The sequence below is a fragment of the Rhamphochromis sp. 'chilingali' genome, assembly GCF_963969265.1.
Source record: "Rhamphochromis sp. 'chilingali' genome assembly, chromosome: 1".
NCBI lineage: Eukaryota > Metazoa > Chordata > Actinopteri > Cichliformes > Cichlidae > Rhamphochromis > Rhamphochromis sp. 'chilingali'.
Window position 1 is genome coordinate 3,180,001 of NC_137929.1, and position 20,305 is coordinate 3,200,305.

Sequence of the window (20,305 nt, forward strand, 5' to 3'; positions counted from 1 at the left end):
ATACTAAATACAGAAATATACCTCCATTTAAAAATTACAAAAACATATGCAACAATAGTTATTGGTATACCTGACTCTTATGTCTTTTGGGGACGTTTCTAACACAAAAACACTCCGCTTTAACGTAAATGGGGACATTCAATGGGAAACTTTCCTTAGGGAACTGGTTAATACAATAAACTCTGATTATTAAATATTTGCTCATGTTAAAGCATGGGTCCCCAATCCGAGTCCACGAGGGCCGGTGTCCCTGCAGGTTTTAGATCTCACCCTGGGTCAACACACCTGAATCACAATTCAAGACATGTTGAGAAGGTAATTTATAGATTTAAATCAGCTGTGATGGATCAAGGACACATCTAAAACCTGCAGGGACACTGGCCCTCGTGGACTGGGATTGGGGACCCCTGTGTTAAAGTATGTGTAATGATCTGGAGGATGGATTGCTGTATCTTAGTCCTCATTCTGACTGGTATTTGTTCCATATTTTCATATCTTTGACATAATGAAGGATTTTACAACATAACTCTTGAGTGTGGTGATCACTCATAAATTGTTCTCGAACTTCATGTATTGAGTTATACTGAAAAAGGGACATGACACTATTTGTAAAAAACAATACAAAAACATATCTGACTATAGTCATAGGTATGCCGTACAGTATACTTATGACTTTTGGGGATATTTCTAACAAATACACTCCTCTTTAACCTAAATGGGGACATTCAGTGGGAAACTTTCCTTAGGGAACTGGTAAATACAATGAACTCATTACACATACCTCAACATATGCATATGTTTCATAATGAAAACATAACCCTTGCTTGACTGTGGGGATCATTGATAAATTGTTTACAGACTTCATGGATAGATTTATACTGAAAAAGGGACATGACACTATTTGTAAAAAACAATACAAAAACATATCTGACTATAGTCATAGGTATGCCGTACAGTATACTTATGACTTTTGGGGATGTTTCTAACACAAATACACTCCTCTTTAACCTAAATGGGGACATTCAATGGGAAACTTTCGTTAGGGAACTGGTTAATACAATGAACTCTGATTATTAAACACACGCATATATTAAGATATGTGTAATGATTTGGGGGATGGATTACTTTATCTTAATCCTCCTTCTGATTGGTATTTGTTCCATATTTTCATATCTTTGACATAATGAAGGATTTTACAACATAACTCTTGAGTGTGGTGATCACTCATAAATTGTTCTCGAACTTCATGTATTGAGTTATACTGAAAAAGGGACATGACACTATTTGTAAAAAACAATACAAAAACATATCTGACTATAGTCATAGGTATGCAGTACAGTATACTTATGACTTTTGGAGATGTTTCTAACACAAATACACTCCTCTTTAACCTAAATGGGGACATTCAGTGGGAAACTTTCCTTAGGGAACTGGTAAATACAATGAACTCTGATCATTAAACACACGCATATGTTAAGGTATGTGTAACTACTTTTCGGATTGATTTCTTTATCTTAGTCCTCATTCTGATTGGTATTTGTTCTGTATTTTTAAATCTTAGACATAATGAAGGGGTTGTTCTTTTTTTTAACATAACCCTTGCTTGAGTGTGGGGATCATTGATAAATTGTTTACAGACTTCATGGATAGATTTATACTGAAAAAGGGACATGATACTATTTTTAGAAAAAAAATCCCACAACATATCCAACTATAGTCATTAGTATGCCATATGCTTATGACTTTTGGGGATGTTTCTAACACAAATACACTCCGCTTTAACCTAAATGGGGACATTCAATGGGAGACTTTCGTTAGGGAACTGGTTAATCCAATGAACTCTGATTATTAAACATCTGCATATATTAAGATATGTGTAATGATTTGGGGGATGGATTGCTTTATCTTAGTCCTCATTCTGATTGGTATTTGTTCCATATTTTCAAATGTTAGACATAATGAAGGATTTTACAACATAACTCTTGAGTGTGGTGATCACTGATAAATTGTTCTCGAACTTCATGTATTGAGTTATACTGAAAAAGGGACATGACACTATTTTTAAAAAACAATACAAAAACATATCCGACTATAGTCATAGGTATGCCATATACATATGACTTTTGGGGATGTTTCTAACACAAATACACTCCTCTTTAACCTAAATGGGGACATTCAATGGGAAACTTTCGTTAGGGAACTGGTTAATAAAATGAACTCTGATTATTAAACATCTGCATATATTAAGATATGTGTAATGATTTGGGGGATGGATTACTTTATCTTAATCCTCCTTCTGATTGGTATTTGTTCCATATTTTCATATCTTTGACATAATGAAGGATTTTACAACATAACTCTTGAGTGTGGTGATCACTCATAAATTGTTCTCGAACTTCCTGTATTGAGTTATACTGAAAAAGGGACATGACACTATTTTTAAAAAACAATACAAAAACATATCCGACTATAGTCATACGTATGCCATATACTTATGACTTTTGGGGACGTTTCTAACACAAATACACTCCGCTTTAACCTAAATGGGGACATTCAATGGGAAACTTTCCTTAGGGAACTGGTTAATACAATGAACTCGGATTATTAAACATCTGCATATATTAAGATATGTGTAATGATTTGGGGGATGGATTGCTTTATCTTAGTCCTCATTCTTATTGGTATTTGTTCCATATTTTCATATCTTTGACATAATGAAGGATTTTACAACATAACTCTTGAGTAGGGATGGGTATCGTTTAGGTTTTATCCGATACCGGTGCCAAATCGGTACTTTTGAAACGGTGCCGGTGCTTAAACGGTGCTCGAACCGGTGCTTATAGAATGGAGAACACAAACTTTGTCCAAAAACCTCTCATGTTCAGCTGTTTTTTGTTTTTTTTTTGTAAAAAGATAACAATGTTAGCCTTTTCTGCAGTTATGGGGCATATATGGTATCACTCTTGGCTGGAAGCAGTGCTTAAACAATGGAAAAAAAACACAAACTTTGTCCAAAAACCTCTCATGTTCAGCTGTTTCCCACTTTTTCTTTGGTCATTTTAGCGTTTTTGGCCAGGGTGAAGGGAGTATCTGCCATCAAACAAGAAGATAGCCGCATGTAGCTATGATGATGTTTGCTAGTTCACCTTACATGCATTAATGTAATAACGTGGTTAGCCTACTCAACGTAAATTATACTCGAACAACATTAAGCGACTCATGCAGAGAAGAACGGCTGCTGCTGCATCATCATCCGTCATCATTTCTGCTACACTGGCAGGGCTAGGGGCCAGGACTCTATTCTTCGGGTTTTTGGGGGATGTTGCTCCGGGTCCGATAACTGGCAACCCACCCAACGTGCACAGTGTGAGGTCTCGCAGCAAGCTATCAAATACGGCGCATTTCTCGGCTTTAAAAAAAAACGCTATGCGTCGCCAGGTGTTTCATCAGTTTCGAGGTGTTACCTCCTTTGACAGTATCACAGTATCAGCTTAAAGCACTTCTTGCAGGCTGCTGAGTTTGCATATTTTGCTGTGAAGTACAACCAGACTTTTGACCGCTTCGCCTTGGACATTTTTAATCTGTAGCTCTGCTCTAACTGAACGTACGTACCTGGCTCCGCCTACTATCCTGGGAAACGTAAAATGATTGGTTAGAAGTCTATCACAGCTCAGGGAAAAAAAGCACCGAAATAAAGCACCGAAATGTGCGCTGCTTTTCGGTCTGGTTACTACCGTTTATGTCAGAACCGGTGCCATCATGGCACCGGACACCGGTACCCATCCCTACTCTTGAGTGTGGTGATCACTGATAAATTGTTCTCGAACTTCATGTATGGAGTTATACTGAAAAAGGGACATGACACTATTTTTAAAAAACAATACAAAAACATATCCGACTATAGTCATAGGTATGCCATATACTTATGACTTTTGGGGATGTTTTTAACACAAATACACTCCTCTTTAACCTAAATGGGGACATTCAATGGGAAACTTTCCTTAGGGAACTGGTAAATACAATGAACTCTGATTATTAAACACACGCATATGTTAAGGTGTGTGTAACTACTTTTCGGATTGATTTCTTTATCTTAGTCCTCATTCTGATTGGTATTTGTTCTGTATTTTTAAATCTTAGACATAACGAAGGGGTTGTTCTTTTTTTTAACATAACCCTTGCTTGACTGTGGGGATCATTGATAAATTGTTTACAGACTTCATGGATAGATTTATACTGAAAAAGGGACATGATACTATTTTTTAAAAAAATACAAAGCATATCCAACTATAGTCATTAGTATGCCATATGCTTATGACTTTTGGGGACGTTTTTAACACAAATACACTCCGCTTTAACCTAAATGGGGACATTCAATGGGAAACTTTCGTTAGGGAACTGGTTAATAAAATGAACTCTGATTATTAAACATCTGCATATATTAAGATATGTGTAATGATTTGGGGGATGGATTGCTTTATCTTAGTCCTCATTCTGATTGGTATTTGTTCCATATTTTCAAATCTTAGACATAATGAAGGATTTTACAACAATAACCCTTACTTGAGTGAGGTGATCACTGATAAATTGTTTGTTGACTTTATAGGTAGATTTATACAGAAAAAAGGAACATGATAACATCTTTTAAAAAATCCCAAAGCATATCCAACTATAGTCATTAGAATGCCATATACTTATGACTTTTGGGGACGTTTCTAACACAAATACACTCCGCTTTAACCTAAATGGGGACATTCAATGAGAAACTTTCCTTAGGGAACTGGTAAATACAATGAACTCATTACACATACCTCAACATATGCATATGTTTCATAATGAAAACATAACCCTTGCTTGACTGTGGGGATCATTGATAAATTGTTTACAGACTTCATGGATAGATTTATACTGAAAAAGGGACATGATACTATTTTTTAAAAAAATACAAAGCATATCCAACTATAGTCATTAGTATGCCATATGCTTATGATTTTTGGGGACGTTTTTAACACAAATGATTTGGGGGATGGATTGCTTTATCTTAGTCCCCATTCTGATTGGTATTTGTTCCATATTTTCATATCTTTGACATAATGAAGGATTTTACAACATAACTCTTGAGTGTGGTGATCACTCATAAATTGTTCTCGAACTTCATGTATTGAGTTATACTGAAAAAGGGACATGACACTATTTTTAAAAAACAATACAAAAACATATCCAACTATAGTCATAGGTATGCCATATACTTATGACTTTTGGGGACGTTTCTAACACAAATACACTCCGCTTTAACCTAAATGGGGACATTCAATGGGAAACTTTCCTTAGGGAACTGGTTAATACAATGAACTCTGATTATTAAACATCTGCATATATTAAGATATGTGTAATGATTTGGGGGATGGATTGCTTTATCTTAGTCCTCATTCTTATTGGTATTTGTTCCATATTTTCATATCTTTGACATAATGAAGGATTTTACAACATAACTCTTGAGTAGGGATGGGTATCGTTTAGGTTTTATCCGATACCGGTGCCAAATCGGTACTTTTGAAACGGTGCCGGTGCTTAAATGGTGCTCGAACCGGTGCTTATAGAATGGAGAACACAAACTTTGTCCAAAAACCTCTCATGTTCAGCTGGGTTTTTTTTTTTTTTTGTAAAAAGATAACAATGTTAGCCTTTTCTGCAGTTATGGGGCATATATGGTATCACTCTTGGCTGGAAGCAGTGCTTAAACAATGGAAAAAAAACACAAACTTTGTCCAAAAACCTCTCATGTTCAGCTGTTTCCCACTTTTTCTTTGGTCATTTTAGCGTTTTTGGCCAGGGTGAAGGGAGTATCTGCCATCAAACAAGAAGATAGCCGCATGTAGCTATGATGATGTTTGCTAGTTCACCTTACATGCATTAATGTAATAACGTGGTTAGCCTACTCAACGTAAATTACACTCGAACAACATTAAGCGACTCATGCAGAGAAGAACGGCTGCTGCTGCATCATCATCCGTCATCATTTCTGCTACACTGGCAGGGCTAGGGGCCAGGACTCTATTCTTCGGGTTTTTGGGGGATGTTGCTCCGGGTCCGATAACTGGCAACCCACCCAACGTGCACAGTGTGAGGTCTCGCAGCAAGCTATCAAATACGGCGCATTTCTCGGCTTTAAAAAAAAAACGCTATGCGTCGCCAGGTGTTTCATCAGTTTCGAGGTGTTACCTCCTTTGACAGTATCACAGTATCAGCTTAAAGCACTTCTTGCAGGCTGCTGAGTTTGCATATTTTGCTGTGAAGTACAACCAGACTTTTGACCGCTTCGCCTTGGACATTTTTAATCTGTAGCTCTGCTCTAACTGAACGTACGTACCTGGCTCCGCCTACTATCCTGGGAAACGTAAAATGATTGGTTAGAAGTCTATCACAGCTCAGGGAAAAAAAGCACCGAAATAAAGCACCGAAATGTGCGCTGCTTTTCGGTCTGGTTACTACCGTTTATGTCAGAACCGGTGCCATCATGGCACCGGACACCGGTACCCATCCCTACTCTTGAGTGTGGTGATCACTGATAAATTGTTCTCGAACTTCATGTATGGAGTTATACTGAAAAAGGGACATGACACTATTTTTAAAAAACAATACAAAAACATATCCGACTATAGTCATAGGTATGCCATATACTTATGACTTTTGGGGATGTTTTTAACACAAATACACTCCTCTTTAACCTAAATGGGGACATTCAATGGGAAACTTTCCTTAGGGAACTGGTAAATACAATGAACTCTGATTATTAAACACACGCATATGTTAAGGTGTGTGTAACTACTTTTCGGATTGATTTCTTTATCTTAGTCCTCATTCTGATTGGTATTTGTTCTGTATTTTTAAATCTTAGACATAACGAAGGGGTTGTTCTTTTTTTTAACATAACCCTTGCTTGACTGTGGGGATCATTGATAAATTGTTTACAGACTTCATGGATAGATTTATACTGAAAAAGGGACATGATACTATTTTTAAAAAAAATACAAAGCATATCCAACTATAGTCATTAGTATGCCATATGCTTATGACTTTTGGGGACGTTTTTAACACAAATACACTCCGCTTTAACCTAAATGGGGACATTCAATGGGAAACTTTCGTTAGGGAACTGGTTAATAAAATGAACTCTGATTATTAAACATCTGCATATATTAAGATATGTGTAATGATTTGGGGGATGGATTGCTTTATCTTAGTCCTCATTCTGATTGGTATTTGTTCCATATTTTCAAATCTTAGACATAATGAAGGATTTTACAACAATAACCCTTACTTGAGTGAGGTGATCACTGATAATTTGTTTGACTTTATAGGTAGATTTATACAGAAAAAAGGAACATGATAACATCTTTTAAAAAATCCCAAAGCATATCCAACTATAGTCATTAGAATGCCATATACTTATGACTTTTGGGGACGTTTCTAACACAAATACACTCCGCTTTAACCTAAATGGGGACATTCAATGAGAAACTTTCCTTAGGGAACTGGTAAATACAATGAACTCATTACACATACCTCAACATATGCATATGTTTCATAATGAAAACATAACCCTTGCTTGACTGTGGGGATCATTGATAAATTGTTTACAGACTTCATGGATAGATTTATACTGAAAAAGGGACATGATACTATTTTTAAAAAAAATACAAAGCATATCCAACTATAGTCATTAGAATGCCATATGCTTATGACTTTTGGGGACGTTTTTAACACAAATGATTTGGGGGATGGATTGCTTTATCTTAGTCCCCATTCTGATTGGTATTTGTTCCATATTTTCAAATCTTAGACATAATGAAGGATTTTACAACATAACTCTTGAGTGTGGTGATCACTGATAAATTGTTCTCGAACTTCATGTATTGAGTTATACTGAAAAGGGGACATGACACTATTTGTAAAAAACAATACAAAAACATATCTGACTATAGTCATAGGTATGCCGTACAGTATACTTATGACTTTTGGGGATGTTTCTAACACAAATACACTCCTCTTTAACCTAAATGGGGACATTCAGTGGGAAACTTTCCTTAGGGAACTGGTAAATACAATGAACTCTGATCATTAAACACATGCATATGTTAAGGTATGTGTAACTACTTTTCGGATTGATTTCTTTATCTTAGTCCTCATTCTGATTGGTATTTGTTCTGTATTTTTAAATCTTAGACATAATGAAGGATTTTACAACAATAACCCTTGCTTGAGTGTGGGGATCATTGATAAATTGTTTACAGACTTCATGGATAGATTTATACTGAAAAAGGGACATGATACTATTTTTTAAAAATATACAAAGCATATCCAACTATAATCATCAGAATGCCATATACTTATGACTTTTGGGGATGTTTCTAACACAAATACACTCCTCTTTAACCTAAATGGGGACATTCAATGGGAAACTTTCCTTAGGGAACTGGTAAATACAATGAACTCTGATTATTAAACACACGCATATGTTAAGGTGTGTGTAACTACTTTTCGGATTGATTTCTTTATCTTAGTCCTCATTCTGATTGGTATTTGTTCCATATTTTCAAATCTTAGACATAATGAAGGATTTTACAACAATAACCCTTACTTGAGTGTGGTGATCACTGATAAATTGTTTGTTGACTTTATAGGTAGATTTATACAGAAAAAAGGAACATGATAACATCTTTTAAAAAATCCCAAAGCATATCCAACTATAGTCATTAGAATGCCATATACTTATGACTTTTGGGGACGTTTCTAACACAAATACACTCCGCTTTAACCTAAATGGGGACATTCAATGAGAAACTTTCCTTAGGGAACTGGTAAATACAACGAACTCATTACACATACCTCAACATATGCATATGTTTCATAATGAAAACATAACCCTTGCTTGACTGTGGGGATCATTGATAAATTGTTTACAGACTTCATGGATAGATTTATACTGAAAAAGGGACATGATACTATTTTTAAAAAAAATACAAAGCATATCCAACTATAGTCATTAGTATGCCATATGCTTATGACTTTTGGGGACGTTTTTAACACAAATGATTTGGGGGATGGATTGCTTTATCTTAGTCCCCATTCTGATTGGTATTTGTTCCATATTTTCAAATCTTAGACATAATGAAGGATTTTACAACATAACTCTTGAGTGTGGTGATCACTGATAAATTGTTCTCGAACTTAATGTATAGAGTTATACTGAAAAAGGGACATGACACTATTTGTAAAAAACAATACAAAAACATATCCGACTATAGTCATAGGTATGCCGTACAGTATACTTATGACTTTTGGGGATGTTTCTAACACAAATACACTCCTCTTTAACCTAAATGGGGACATTCAGTGGGAAACTTTCCTTAGGGAACTGGTAAATACAATGAACTCTGATCATTAAACACATGCATATGTTAAGGTATGTGTAACTACTTTTCGGATTGATTTCTTTATCTTAGTCCTCATTCTGATTGGTATTTGTTCTGTATTTTTAAATCTTAGACATAATGAAGGGGTTATTCTTTTTTTTAACATAACCCTTGCTTGAGTGTGGGGATCATTGATAAATTGTTTACAGACTTCATGGATAGATTTATACTGAAAAAGGGACATGATACTATTTTTTAAAAATATACATAGCATATCCAACTATAGTCATCAGAATGCCATATACTTATGACTTTTGGGGATGTTTCTAACACAAATACACTCCGCTTTAACCTAAATGGGGACATTCAATGAGAAACTTTCCTTAGGGAACTGGTAAATACAACGAACTCATTACACATACCTCAACATATGCATATGTTGAGGTATGTGTAATGATTTGGGGGATGGATTACTTTATCTTAATCCTCCTTCTGATTGGTATTTGTTCCATGTTTTCATATCTTTGACATAATGAAGGATTTTACAACATAACTCTTGAGTGTGGTGATCACTCATAAATTGTTCTCGAACTTCCTGTATGGAGTTATACTGAAAAAGGGACATGACACTATTTTTAAAAAACAATACAAAAACATATCCGACTATAGTCATAGGTATGCCATATACTTATGACTTTTGGGGATGTTTCTAACACAAATACACTCCGCTTTAACCTAAATGGGGACATTCAATGGGAAACTTTCCTTAGGGAACTGGTAAATACAATGAACTCTGATTATTAAACACACGCATATATTAAGGTATTTGTTCTGTATTTTTAAATCTTAGACATAATGAAGGGGTTGTTTTTTTTTTAACATAACCCTTACTTGAGTGTGGGGATCATTGATAAATTGTTCTCGAACTTCATGCATGGAGTTATACTGAAAAAGGGACATGACACTATTTTTAAAAATACAATAACTGGTAAATAACTGGAACTGGTAAATACAATGAACTCTGATTATTAAACATATGCATATGTTGAGGTATGTGTAATGATGTGGGGGATGGATTGCTTTATCTTAAACCTCATTCTGATTGGTATTTGTTCCATATTTTCAAATCTTAGACATAATGAAGGATTTTACAACATAGCCCTTACTTGAGTGTGGGAATCATTGATAAATTGTTCTCTGACTTCATGGATAGGTTTATACAGAAAATAGGGACATGATATCAAACAAAAAATACAAAACTATATCCAACTATAGTCACTAGTATGCCATATTCTTATGACTTTTGGGGACGTTTCTAACACAAATACACTCCACTTTAACCTAAATGGGGACATTCAAAATCCTGCAGTTTATTTATGTTTCTTTGTTTCAGAATAATAAATAAATAAATTAAACAAATAGCATAATATTCCTCTTTATAAAGCTTATTTATTTTTTCCGTTTCATTAGCCTCTCTTAATTAACAAGATAATCCTCATTGTTAGCTTGCACATGAAAAACTTAAGGATGCTAATAAACATCCTTTATTATTTTAGAATCATAAAAGCATAAAAAAAATTAAATCCCCTAAAATATTGAAAGTTTGGTTCATTCAAACATCCCTTGATGTTTAATCCAAGACGGCTCTGAATGTGTAACTTATATGTGGCTAGCTTTTTCGGGCTAATTAGCTCAAGTCTTTTTTTTCCCAAATCATCAAGGGCACATCTAGCAAACCAGTATTAGCAGTTATTACTAAATAACTAATAGCTAACTCCATAACTAACTAATAGCGACTGAGGTCAAGTGAAGGAACGGCGCTGTCACAGTTCTCTCCCTCATCAATTGTCTGGTTCCAGCGGTGGGTCTGTGCTAGACGACCCATCACCAGCTTCTTCCATTGGTTACCAGTACGTGGTAGAATCCACTTCCAGATCTGGTTGTCTTTAAATCTGTGAATGGATTGGCTCCATCTTATCTCTCTTTAACAAAAGAATCCAAGTGGAGCCCTCAGGTCTGCAGATAAGCAGCTTCTGACCAGAACTAGACGTAAAAACAGAGGTGAGCTTTATCGATGGCTGCAGCCAAACTCTGGAACAGTCGCCCTTCACATCAGGTCGTCACCAACACTGGACATTTTTAAAAGCCGGTTGGAAACACATTTGTACTCTGTAGCTTTCAATCCTGACCAGTCTTTATAGTCATTACTGTGTATGTTTCCTATTTTCTCTCTACTCTGTGCAGCACTTTGGCTCAAGCTGTTTTTAAATGTGCTGATAAATAAATGTAGATTTCTTTGAATAAAACAGTGGAGCCGAGCTTTGAGCTCAGTGTGTAACAGTGTGTGTGTGAGAGCCATGTAATGTCCATGTGTGCATGCTGACTGTGCTGCTCTGACCCCCCTCCTCCTTTCAGGGTGGAGCCTGCTGGAGTCCGATGGTTGAGACCAGGTCTGAGGAAGTGTAAGTGTGTTTTTAATGGGATTCATGAAAACAAAGCAGCACACATTCAACCATCTTCATCATGTCAGGAGTCATCATCAAAGTGTCAATCAATGAACAGATGATGGATCAATAACTGCAGCTGGATTGTGTTTGTTCTCTCCATCAGATTCCTGTCAACTCACAATCGACACAAACACAGTGAACACAAAGCTCCAACTGTCTGACAACAACAGGAAGGTGACACGTGTGGAGGAGGTTCAGTCATATCCTGATCATCCAGACAGATTTGATGTTTGCAAACAGCTGCTGTGTAGAAATGGTCTGACTGGTCGCTGTTACTGGGAGGTCGAGTGGAGAGGAGACGTTTATATATCAGTGAGTTACAGAAGCATCAGAAGGAAAGGACGCAGTGATGACTGTTGGTTTGGATACAATGATCAGTCCTGGAGTCTGAGCTGCACTGATAATGGTCCTCATTCTGTCTGTCACAATAACAGAGTAACATCCATCTCCTCCTCCTCATCCTCCTCCTCCTCCTCCTCTGTCTCTAACAGAGCAGCAGTGTATGTGGACTGTCCTGCTGGCACTCTGTCCTTCTACAGAGTCTCCTCTGACACTCTGATCCACCTCCACACCTTCAACACCACATTCACTCAAACTCTTCATCCTGGGTTTAGACTCTGGTCTCCTGGTGGCTCAGTGTCCCTGTGCTGAGTGGAGTGTAAAGAGTGTCTCCTGTTACAGAAACACTCTGACTGTTGAACAGATAGTTCAGTCTGTACATGTCTGTCTCTTTCACTCACAAACACGTTTTCAGATTCATGGATTCAATCAGTTGATGTTTGAAACTCTTCTAAATGATTCCTTGTAAACTTCTTCCTCTTCAGTCACAAACAAACAGGAAGTGATGTCACATGTGTTCCTGTCCACACAGCAGAATGAGTCTATTGCTGACAGTGATGTACAAACAGAGTGAGCATTTCTGAGGCCCAAAATAAACTGAGTAGTTCACTGAATGAACAATGGACTGTGAGCTCAGTTCCTTCATCATTAGTATGGATTATATATGTATATGTATTATATTAGTATCATATATATCAGGTGCTGCTGCTTTCAGTCATTGTGCAAATGTGCTGTTTGTAAGCTTGTAAAGCTGCAGTCAGCTGAGACTGAAGAAGTCACCTGATCAGTGAGCAAACGTTTCTGAAAACGTCCAGATGAACAGAATCAACCTTTTGGGATCAGCCAGCAATGCAGCATCATTGTTGTTCAGCTTCAGAGGTTTGCAGGAATGAACTGATGACCAGAAACAGCTGCAAAGTCCAAGAAAATACCAGCTGGAGTTCAGCTGCATTTGAAGAAGTCAAAGAAAAGTAAGGATGGCAAAGGGCGACGTTTTCTTCCAAAGAACTGAAAACATGGTCGACGCCTCATTAGAAGAATCATCTGGACATTTGTGAGGAACTCTAACCAAGAAAGCAACGTCACACAGATCCAACAGACAGTTTCCATGACTGCAAGTGTTGAGTGGAAAAATGCTACATTGCATTATTGCATCCTCTCACCACAGGAGGCGCTGTTGGCACCACTGATTGCTGATCAGCTGTTCTCTGATGATCTGATTGATACTGTGAATAACGGGACTCACTGAACTCTGTGACACAGTGAAGATTACAGAGTTTAACTTCACCCTTTAAGACTGACCGCAGAACCAAGTCCGCCAGAGCTTTTGTTATATTTTTACATGCTGTGGAGCCATTTGTGGGAGCATTTCAAGTTGCTATACATCAATACAACTGTTATAGCCCTAATTTTAATAATATGTATGCATTAAGTCCATAGTAACTACATAAACTGCAAAAACAACCTCTGCTCATCCATCTCTGTGTGTATCAGGATACATTTGGTTCATAATACACAGAAAAATCAGAGTTATTACCTGTAATAAATGTGAAAGATTCCTGCAGTGATAACCAGGCAGGACTGAAACACATCCAAGCTGTCACCACGGTAACAGCACCGCCCATCCACAGGTGAGGGGAGGAGCAAAAAGAGGGACTTTGACCATTTTATACTAAAAACACTCAACTAATGTTTCTAATATGAAACAAATAAGCCCACATTAATGTGAGCGTTTATTAAATAATAATAATGATGATTTCCTCCTGATCTCATTTCCACAGCAGAGAAAACTGTGGTGTATATTGAGGTGGAGGGTGTGGTCTGTGGCTCAGGTGTAGAGTGAGGGTGGGGTGCACCACAGCAGCATGCTGGGACTGCTGAGGGTGGAGGAGGGAGTGATGATGACATCAGAGCTGCAGCACAGAGACCAGTGAACACACAGTCTGTTCATCTTTGCATAGATACAATATACAGCACAATATTGAATGACAGACACGCTGTGGGAGCTTCCACAGATACACTGACGTCAGCATCCAGAGTCCTCCTGCTGCTCCCCCCTCAGAGCCCCGTGATCAGCACCAACACATTCAGTTAGATGACAGAGTCCAGCTGCAGCTAGAATCAGCTCCCCTCTGTGAACAACAGCACAGCGTCAGTGTTTCACACTCAGTGAAAGGAGGAAACAGCAGAAGAACACCATGTGTGCTACGTTTCCCAGGACACACTACAAACTGCACAAATACAGAGCAGCACGTGGAAGGACCTGGAGCTGCATTTACAGAGCTGCAGACAGCGTGATGTCCTGTATGGACAGGTGGAAGGAACCAAGTCCTCAGCTGGAACACTCGTGTTTGTCCACAGACAGGAAACACAGCAGGAAACTTCCTCACAGAAGTGCAGCTCATGGATAACACACTTCCTGTCAGTCAGAATGAGGCTGCAGCCAAACACAGAAAGGTGTTTTTGTCCAGATGAGCCCAGAGAAGAAACACGAGTGTTCACAGACATCAGAAGCTCAGAGAGGTGAAACATGAGGTTGGAGTCCTCGTCAGCATCCAGAAGAGCTGCTGTGAAACCCTGAGTACTCATGACAGACTCTGATGGCACAAACACATCATGATTCAAACAGAAAGACAAACATGGAGCTCCTGATCCTCCTGCATGAGAACAAGCTGACATGAGCGCTGTGTCTGAGAGTGTCTCCCTGTCACAGTGACAATAACACAGCTGCTGCTCACAGTCATTAAACTGACCTGAGGTCAGCTGTGCTCCTTACATATGAACCATGTGACCTCACATCAGTGCTGTGGATGACTGTAGTCATAGAAGAGTAGAGCTGTAGCAGGTGGTGTGAGGAGGAGGTGGTGTATTCTAGTTAACGCAGTACTGAAACACTCCAGCAGAGGGCGCTGTTAAGTCCTTATTGTAACACAGTTACTGTGTGCAGTTAGACTTCATACATAATCTGCACTTATTTCCATCAGACATGCTGTCAGGAAATGATTGGTTTCTATTGATTCTACTTCCTGTTGACTCGTTTGATGACAGTGAAACAATCACAGCTGATTGTGTGATGATGTAAACTGTCACTGTTACATTCAGTGTGTGTGACATAATGTTAGTGCAGGCTGATAACAGCCTGGTTCTGTTAGAAACACATGAACGTGTCCATAGATCAGTGTGTGTTTAACATGAGAGCTTCAGCCCTGCTGATGTGTTAAATAAAGACATGCAGGAAAACTGATGAGACTCTGAAATAACTCTTTATATTTATAATGTAACTCTGCATCAAAAGAACAACAAAGGATCCCAGACAGGTTTCTGTGAACAAAGACCATTCTGATGTTTCTGTGTTTCTAACACTTTGACATTATTAGTAAACAGACTGCAGTGAGCAGCATTTATAAAGAGCTTCTATATAAAGATATGACAGCTGTTTGACAAGTTTATCACTCTGTGTTTGGACCTGATCAGTCCAGCTGTTTACTTGAAACATGTTCATTTACCTGTTCTGTTATATTCATGTTCTTGTCTCTGTTGAAAACACATTTTAATGTCCCTCAGATTTTTCTCCCAGATGAATAAATATAAAAATGACACAAACTGACTGCAGCTACTTTTTGTCCTTTGTGTCAAAAACCTTCATGTGACTCATGAGAGACACGTTTCAGCTGTTTGTGACAGATCAGAGGCCAACAAGTCATTTATAACACTTTCCATCATTGTTTAAAGTTCTCAGTGTTTCTGTGTTGCTGCGTATAGGATCTCCCAGCATCATCACTGTGCTGTCCAATCATTGTGTGCGAGGTTACCCTTATAGTGCGATGTGTGTTTGCACAAAGAGAAGCATGTGTGTCAAATATAAATAAGCACAGAACAGAAACAGCTGCTCGTTTCTTCTGTTTAGAGTCAAGTTAGTGTTTTGTGTCTTTGTTTGAGGCCTGATGTCGAGCAGAGGTGTGTGTAACTGCACTGGTCTGTTATATGTGTGAAGTGTGTGCTTCTCTTCAGCATCATCTTTGTCACTGCTGATTCCTTTGTGTCATCATGTGTTGAGAAGAGAGAACAGTTATAACGGAGGAGCAAAAGGAAGCCCTGAAATCTGCATCAACAAGGAAGTGTTGGCTCACCAGTGATCCCAGCAGAGCCACTGGTTTGGCTCCAGTTGTTCTAGATTCAATGATGTTGCTGCTACAGATACATGTCAGCATCTTTATTGAATTTTATATGAAGCAGAAATGGTGTCATTAGGAGAAGAAGAGGAGAACAAGTCCGGCGAGGAGGCAGCAGCTCTTAAAGATGAAACAGCAGCTCAGCCCTGAGCTCAGAGAGCTGCACATGAAAAAGCTCCTCAAGCAGATCCTGTCAGAGGTTTGTCATCAACAGGAGGAGCTGTTCACATCATAGGATGAAGATGCTGTCAGCTGGATGAAGAAGGTTATTTAATGGCTTCAACAACAAATACAGGAAGTGGACTTTCAAATACTAGATTCACTTTAGACTCACAGAGAAATGACTCAACCAGCTGTGTTTGACTATATGAAAGGTCAGTGTGTGTCTGCACACAGACTGTTGTGTTGGACTGTTATTCAGTTGTCTGCTGAATGTTTTCAAATGTCTGCATCTCAGCTGTGATGAGGCTGGGGGTCATGGGAGGCCACCGTAGCAGCCTCTTCAACATCATGACATCATCATAAATGCTGCTGGACTGTCTGATGGGCTGACGGTGAAAAAGCCGTCGGGAAGGAAACAGAAGACATTTCAGAGGCTGCAGCAGATTTCTTTGATTCGGGGCCTTTTTCAGCTTTATTGGACAGAGCAGTGAAGATAAGTGACAGCAAAGCAGAGAGAAAGGGGGCGTGGCCCGGGTCAAAGCCAGGCCAGCTGCTCTCCACCTCGTGGTCACCTGCTCATCCTAGTGAGCTCCACCAGCAGCCCTTTCACACACTTTACACTGTCAAACACTGTGTGTGGACCTCAGCTAACAACAGGCTACATTTAAGTCTGGACTACATGCTTTTATATTGTTTTTATTCCATCAGCAGCTCAACATCATGAGCAGCTTTGACATAAAGACATCAAACTCAAGCTGACTTTAAACTACTTTTAATACAGGGGCTCAAAAACAACAACATCTTTATTATATATCAGGACACAAAGTCATTTCATCTCAAAGGGAAACAGCTTTATTTGGAATAACCAGCACTATCAACTGGTTTGGGATCTCCACCAGTTTCATGTCTTTGCAGCTTCTCCAACAAAGTTCCTGTAAAATCAGCATGTTTGTCTTTATTGGTTTGATAGTGATTGATTATTCAGTCCCAATCTGCTGTCATCTAAAGAACAAAATGATGTTTCTATGAGTCACAAAGCTCCAGATGTTGTCGGCTTCACAAAGAAAACAAAGAACTTAAACACAAAGTGTTTGGAGCCAAAATGTTCCCAAGCTGCTCTTTTTGAAATGGCAGAGGTACAGTGGTGTCTAACAGCACACTGTGGAAGGCAAACATGTTATTGTTGGATGAAACTTCATGAATCCTTTGTAGATTTGAGCTGTTGGAGCCTTTCTTTTCTCTTCAGGTGTACAGATGCTGAGGAGGCAGGTGAAGCAGGTGGAGCTGTTGTGATGCTGGCAGAGGGTGTGTCTTAGTAACTCTGTGAGGCAGAACTGGATCCAACATTGTGGATGTGTTGATGTTGGAGCCATTAAGAGTCTCTGGCCACACTGTAGGATTTCCCTTTGATCCACTGTGGGGGCATTTTGGAGTCTGTCAGTGAAACTCTTCATGTTTGTGTTTGACTCCAGTTTATAGAAACAGAGAAATGTGTCATGCTTTTGTTCGGCCTCCACAAATACACACATTTGTTCATTGGTTGGACTTTTTGGAAGGAGACACATTGAAAACCATGTTAATAAGATCTTGTTGTTTCCTGTGGATCCGACACAGAGAGTGGACTTCAGACAGAAAGCGTGGAAGAGATTTTAGAGGCCGTGTGTGGCAACAGGAAGTTTCTGTGTGTTTGCTGATCTTACATGTGGAAAACAACACGTGATGTTTGTGAAGTTCTACAATGATCATTGTTCTCACAGCATTTTGAGTGGGAACAGTTCAAACTGGGAGTAGTGGGAGTTATTTACTGATTGAAACAAGCTGAATGTTTCTGTGACGATGAAGATCAGCAGCTCAGCTGATCAATGAACTGACATCTATCAGTCGTTTCATGAGATGAAGTCATCAGCAGACATTTGTTCTGACTGTGTGATGAATGTCAGAACGTCAGGGCTCTGCTTTAGTCACTGCTTGATGATCATTGGCTCATTGTTGAATCCAGGGGCCAGTCTGACCTCTGACCTTTGCTGCAGGTCTTCTGTGTTATCTCCACTTTCATGTCTGATCTTCTGCTGTATCGTCCAAAATAAACATCTGGATCATTTCCAACACTTCAGCAGATCTTTAGTTTGGGCAGTGCAGCACAAAATAACACATATTGTACTATACTGCCCACTTCCTGATCTTATTGGATCTGTGTGTGAGGTTGGTGAAGGAAACACATGTTTACTGAGTGAGTCGCTGCCATTAGGAACTAGTTTTTATATCACAGCCTGGAAATCACACAGGACCATTTCTGCAAGTGAAAAGTCGTCATTGGAGGAAAATGATTATGTAGTTTGTGCGACTGAAGACTTGTCCCAACTACATGTGCTGCTGACCTTTGACCTTTCCTTTAGGTGCACAGAGGAGTCTGTGGGAACATCCAGAACTGAGGCATCTTGTGTACAAACGTGTTCAGACCAGATGTCAAATGATGTCAGATGTCATCCGTGAATGGATGCAACTGTGGATCGTTCCAATAAAATGAGGCAGTTTTGTAAGTACAAGCCCACTACAACCCGTCATCAACATTTTAAATTACATTATACATCTTCACTGATATAAAGCACCACTATTTTAACCTGATTCACTTTTTCCACCCTAACAGTTCATTCCTCAAATCAAACAAGATATTTGACCCTAAAAAAATGCATCAAGAAATAATTTTGTAATAAAATATTTATTCTTCAACTTTTACAAGTGAAATCAAACAAGTGTGTTTAAGAGTGAAACCAGAGTGGAAGCTGCTCATACAGAGTCCAACCCAGGCTAAAGTAAGCTGAGTAGAGCAGCACCATCAAAGTGTCGGCTCTCTGAACACGGTGCAAGATCGCCATCTGCAGGACAAAACTAGTTTTTCTCGCCCTCCTCGTCAACATCAAGATGATGTCATCGTACAGCAACTGATTCCCTGTCCGTCTGGAACAAAGCATTTACATTAAAAAAGACATTTACAGAAAATACAAACACCAACAACACATCTCATCATCACATGATATTTTATTATTTATTATATTATATATTTTTATTGTACCATCAACATCAACAAATACCAGCATATTTTCTTTGAGATTGAGTAGAGTGGACCTTTCCCTTGGTTCACTTCCTGCTCGCAGCATCAGCTGACCTCTGACTTCCTGGTTAAGGTCTCTCAGCGTTGACTGGAATATCAAATCGGACTCACACCATGTTCTTGTAATGTGGTCATGTCTGTCAGCTGTTTGAAGAGCATCTCTGGCCTAAACACAATAGGAAGAACAACAACACGGCTAAAAAAACCCCAACACATTTCCATATTAGATGAAGGGCACCGTAACTGGAAATGGTAACATTCATCTGATGCTGCTTTGGATTTATCTTCTGTTTTAGACCAACTTTGATCACTTCAAGCCATCTTAAGTCCGTTTGTTCTAACTTCTCACTAACATCTCGTATGATTTCAGATCCCTGCTGTTCCCCAGCTGCCCTGTAGGTTTGTGCTTTGACCTCCAGAGGGCGACAAATCAGCACAGACAGAGAGCTCCATTCAAACTTTGCTGCCATCAGGAATAATTCTTCAAATATAATCATCAGTGTTTGAGCAGTTATGATATCAGGGACAATCTAGACATGTGTGACAATACTGAACATGTCACATGACACACCTCAAACATCATGTGATCCACTCTCA

The 20,305-nt window shown here is 38.6% G+C and overlaps 2 protein-coding genes across 3 annotated transcripts in view; one reads left to right on the top strand and one right to left on the bottom strand.

Moving 5' to 3' along the window:
* Positions 1–13,556, top strand: part of LOC308399569 (protein NLRC3-like) — a gene marked incomplete at its 5' end in the record, with an annotated part of 56,587 nt that extends 43,031 nt beyond the window's left edge. Inside the window, 2 exons of the mRNA XM_080886921.1 lie at positions 11,832–11,878; positions 12,027–13,556. Of these exons, the coding sequence (XP_080743047.1) occupies positions 11,832–11,878; positions 12,027–12,574 (595 nt within the window). The 3' untranslated portion in view covers positions 12,575–13,556. The remainder of the gene's footprint in view (positions 1–11,831; positions 11,879–12,026) is intronic.
* A 5,818-nt stretch (positions 13,557–19,374) lies between these two features.
* The window catches only part of LOC308399100 (uncharacterized protein), a 37,177-nt gene continuing 36,246 nt past the window's right edge, over positions 19,375–20,305 (bottom strand). Inside the window, exons 2-3 of one of the 2 annotated variants that reach the window (XM_080886085.1) lie at positions 19,689–19,874; positions 19,375–19,554 (exon numbers count right to left, since the gene is read on the bottom strand). In XM_080886085.1, the coding sequence (XP_080742211.1) occupies positions 19,525–19,554; positions 19,689–19,874 (216 nt within the window). In that variant the 3' untranslated portion in view covers positions 19,375–19,524. Of the gene's footprint in view, positions 19,875–20,305 lie in introns of both variants that reach the window. The other variant, XR_013972073.1, reaches the window with a different exon arrangement.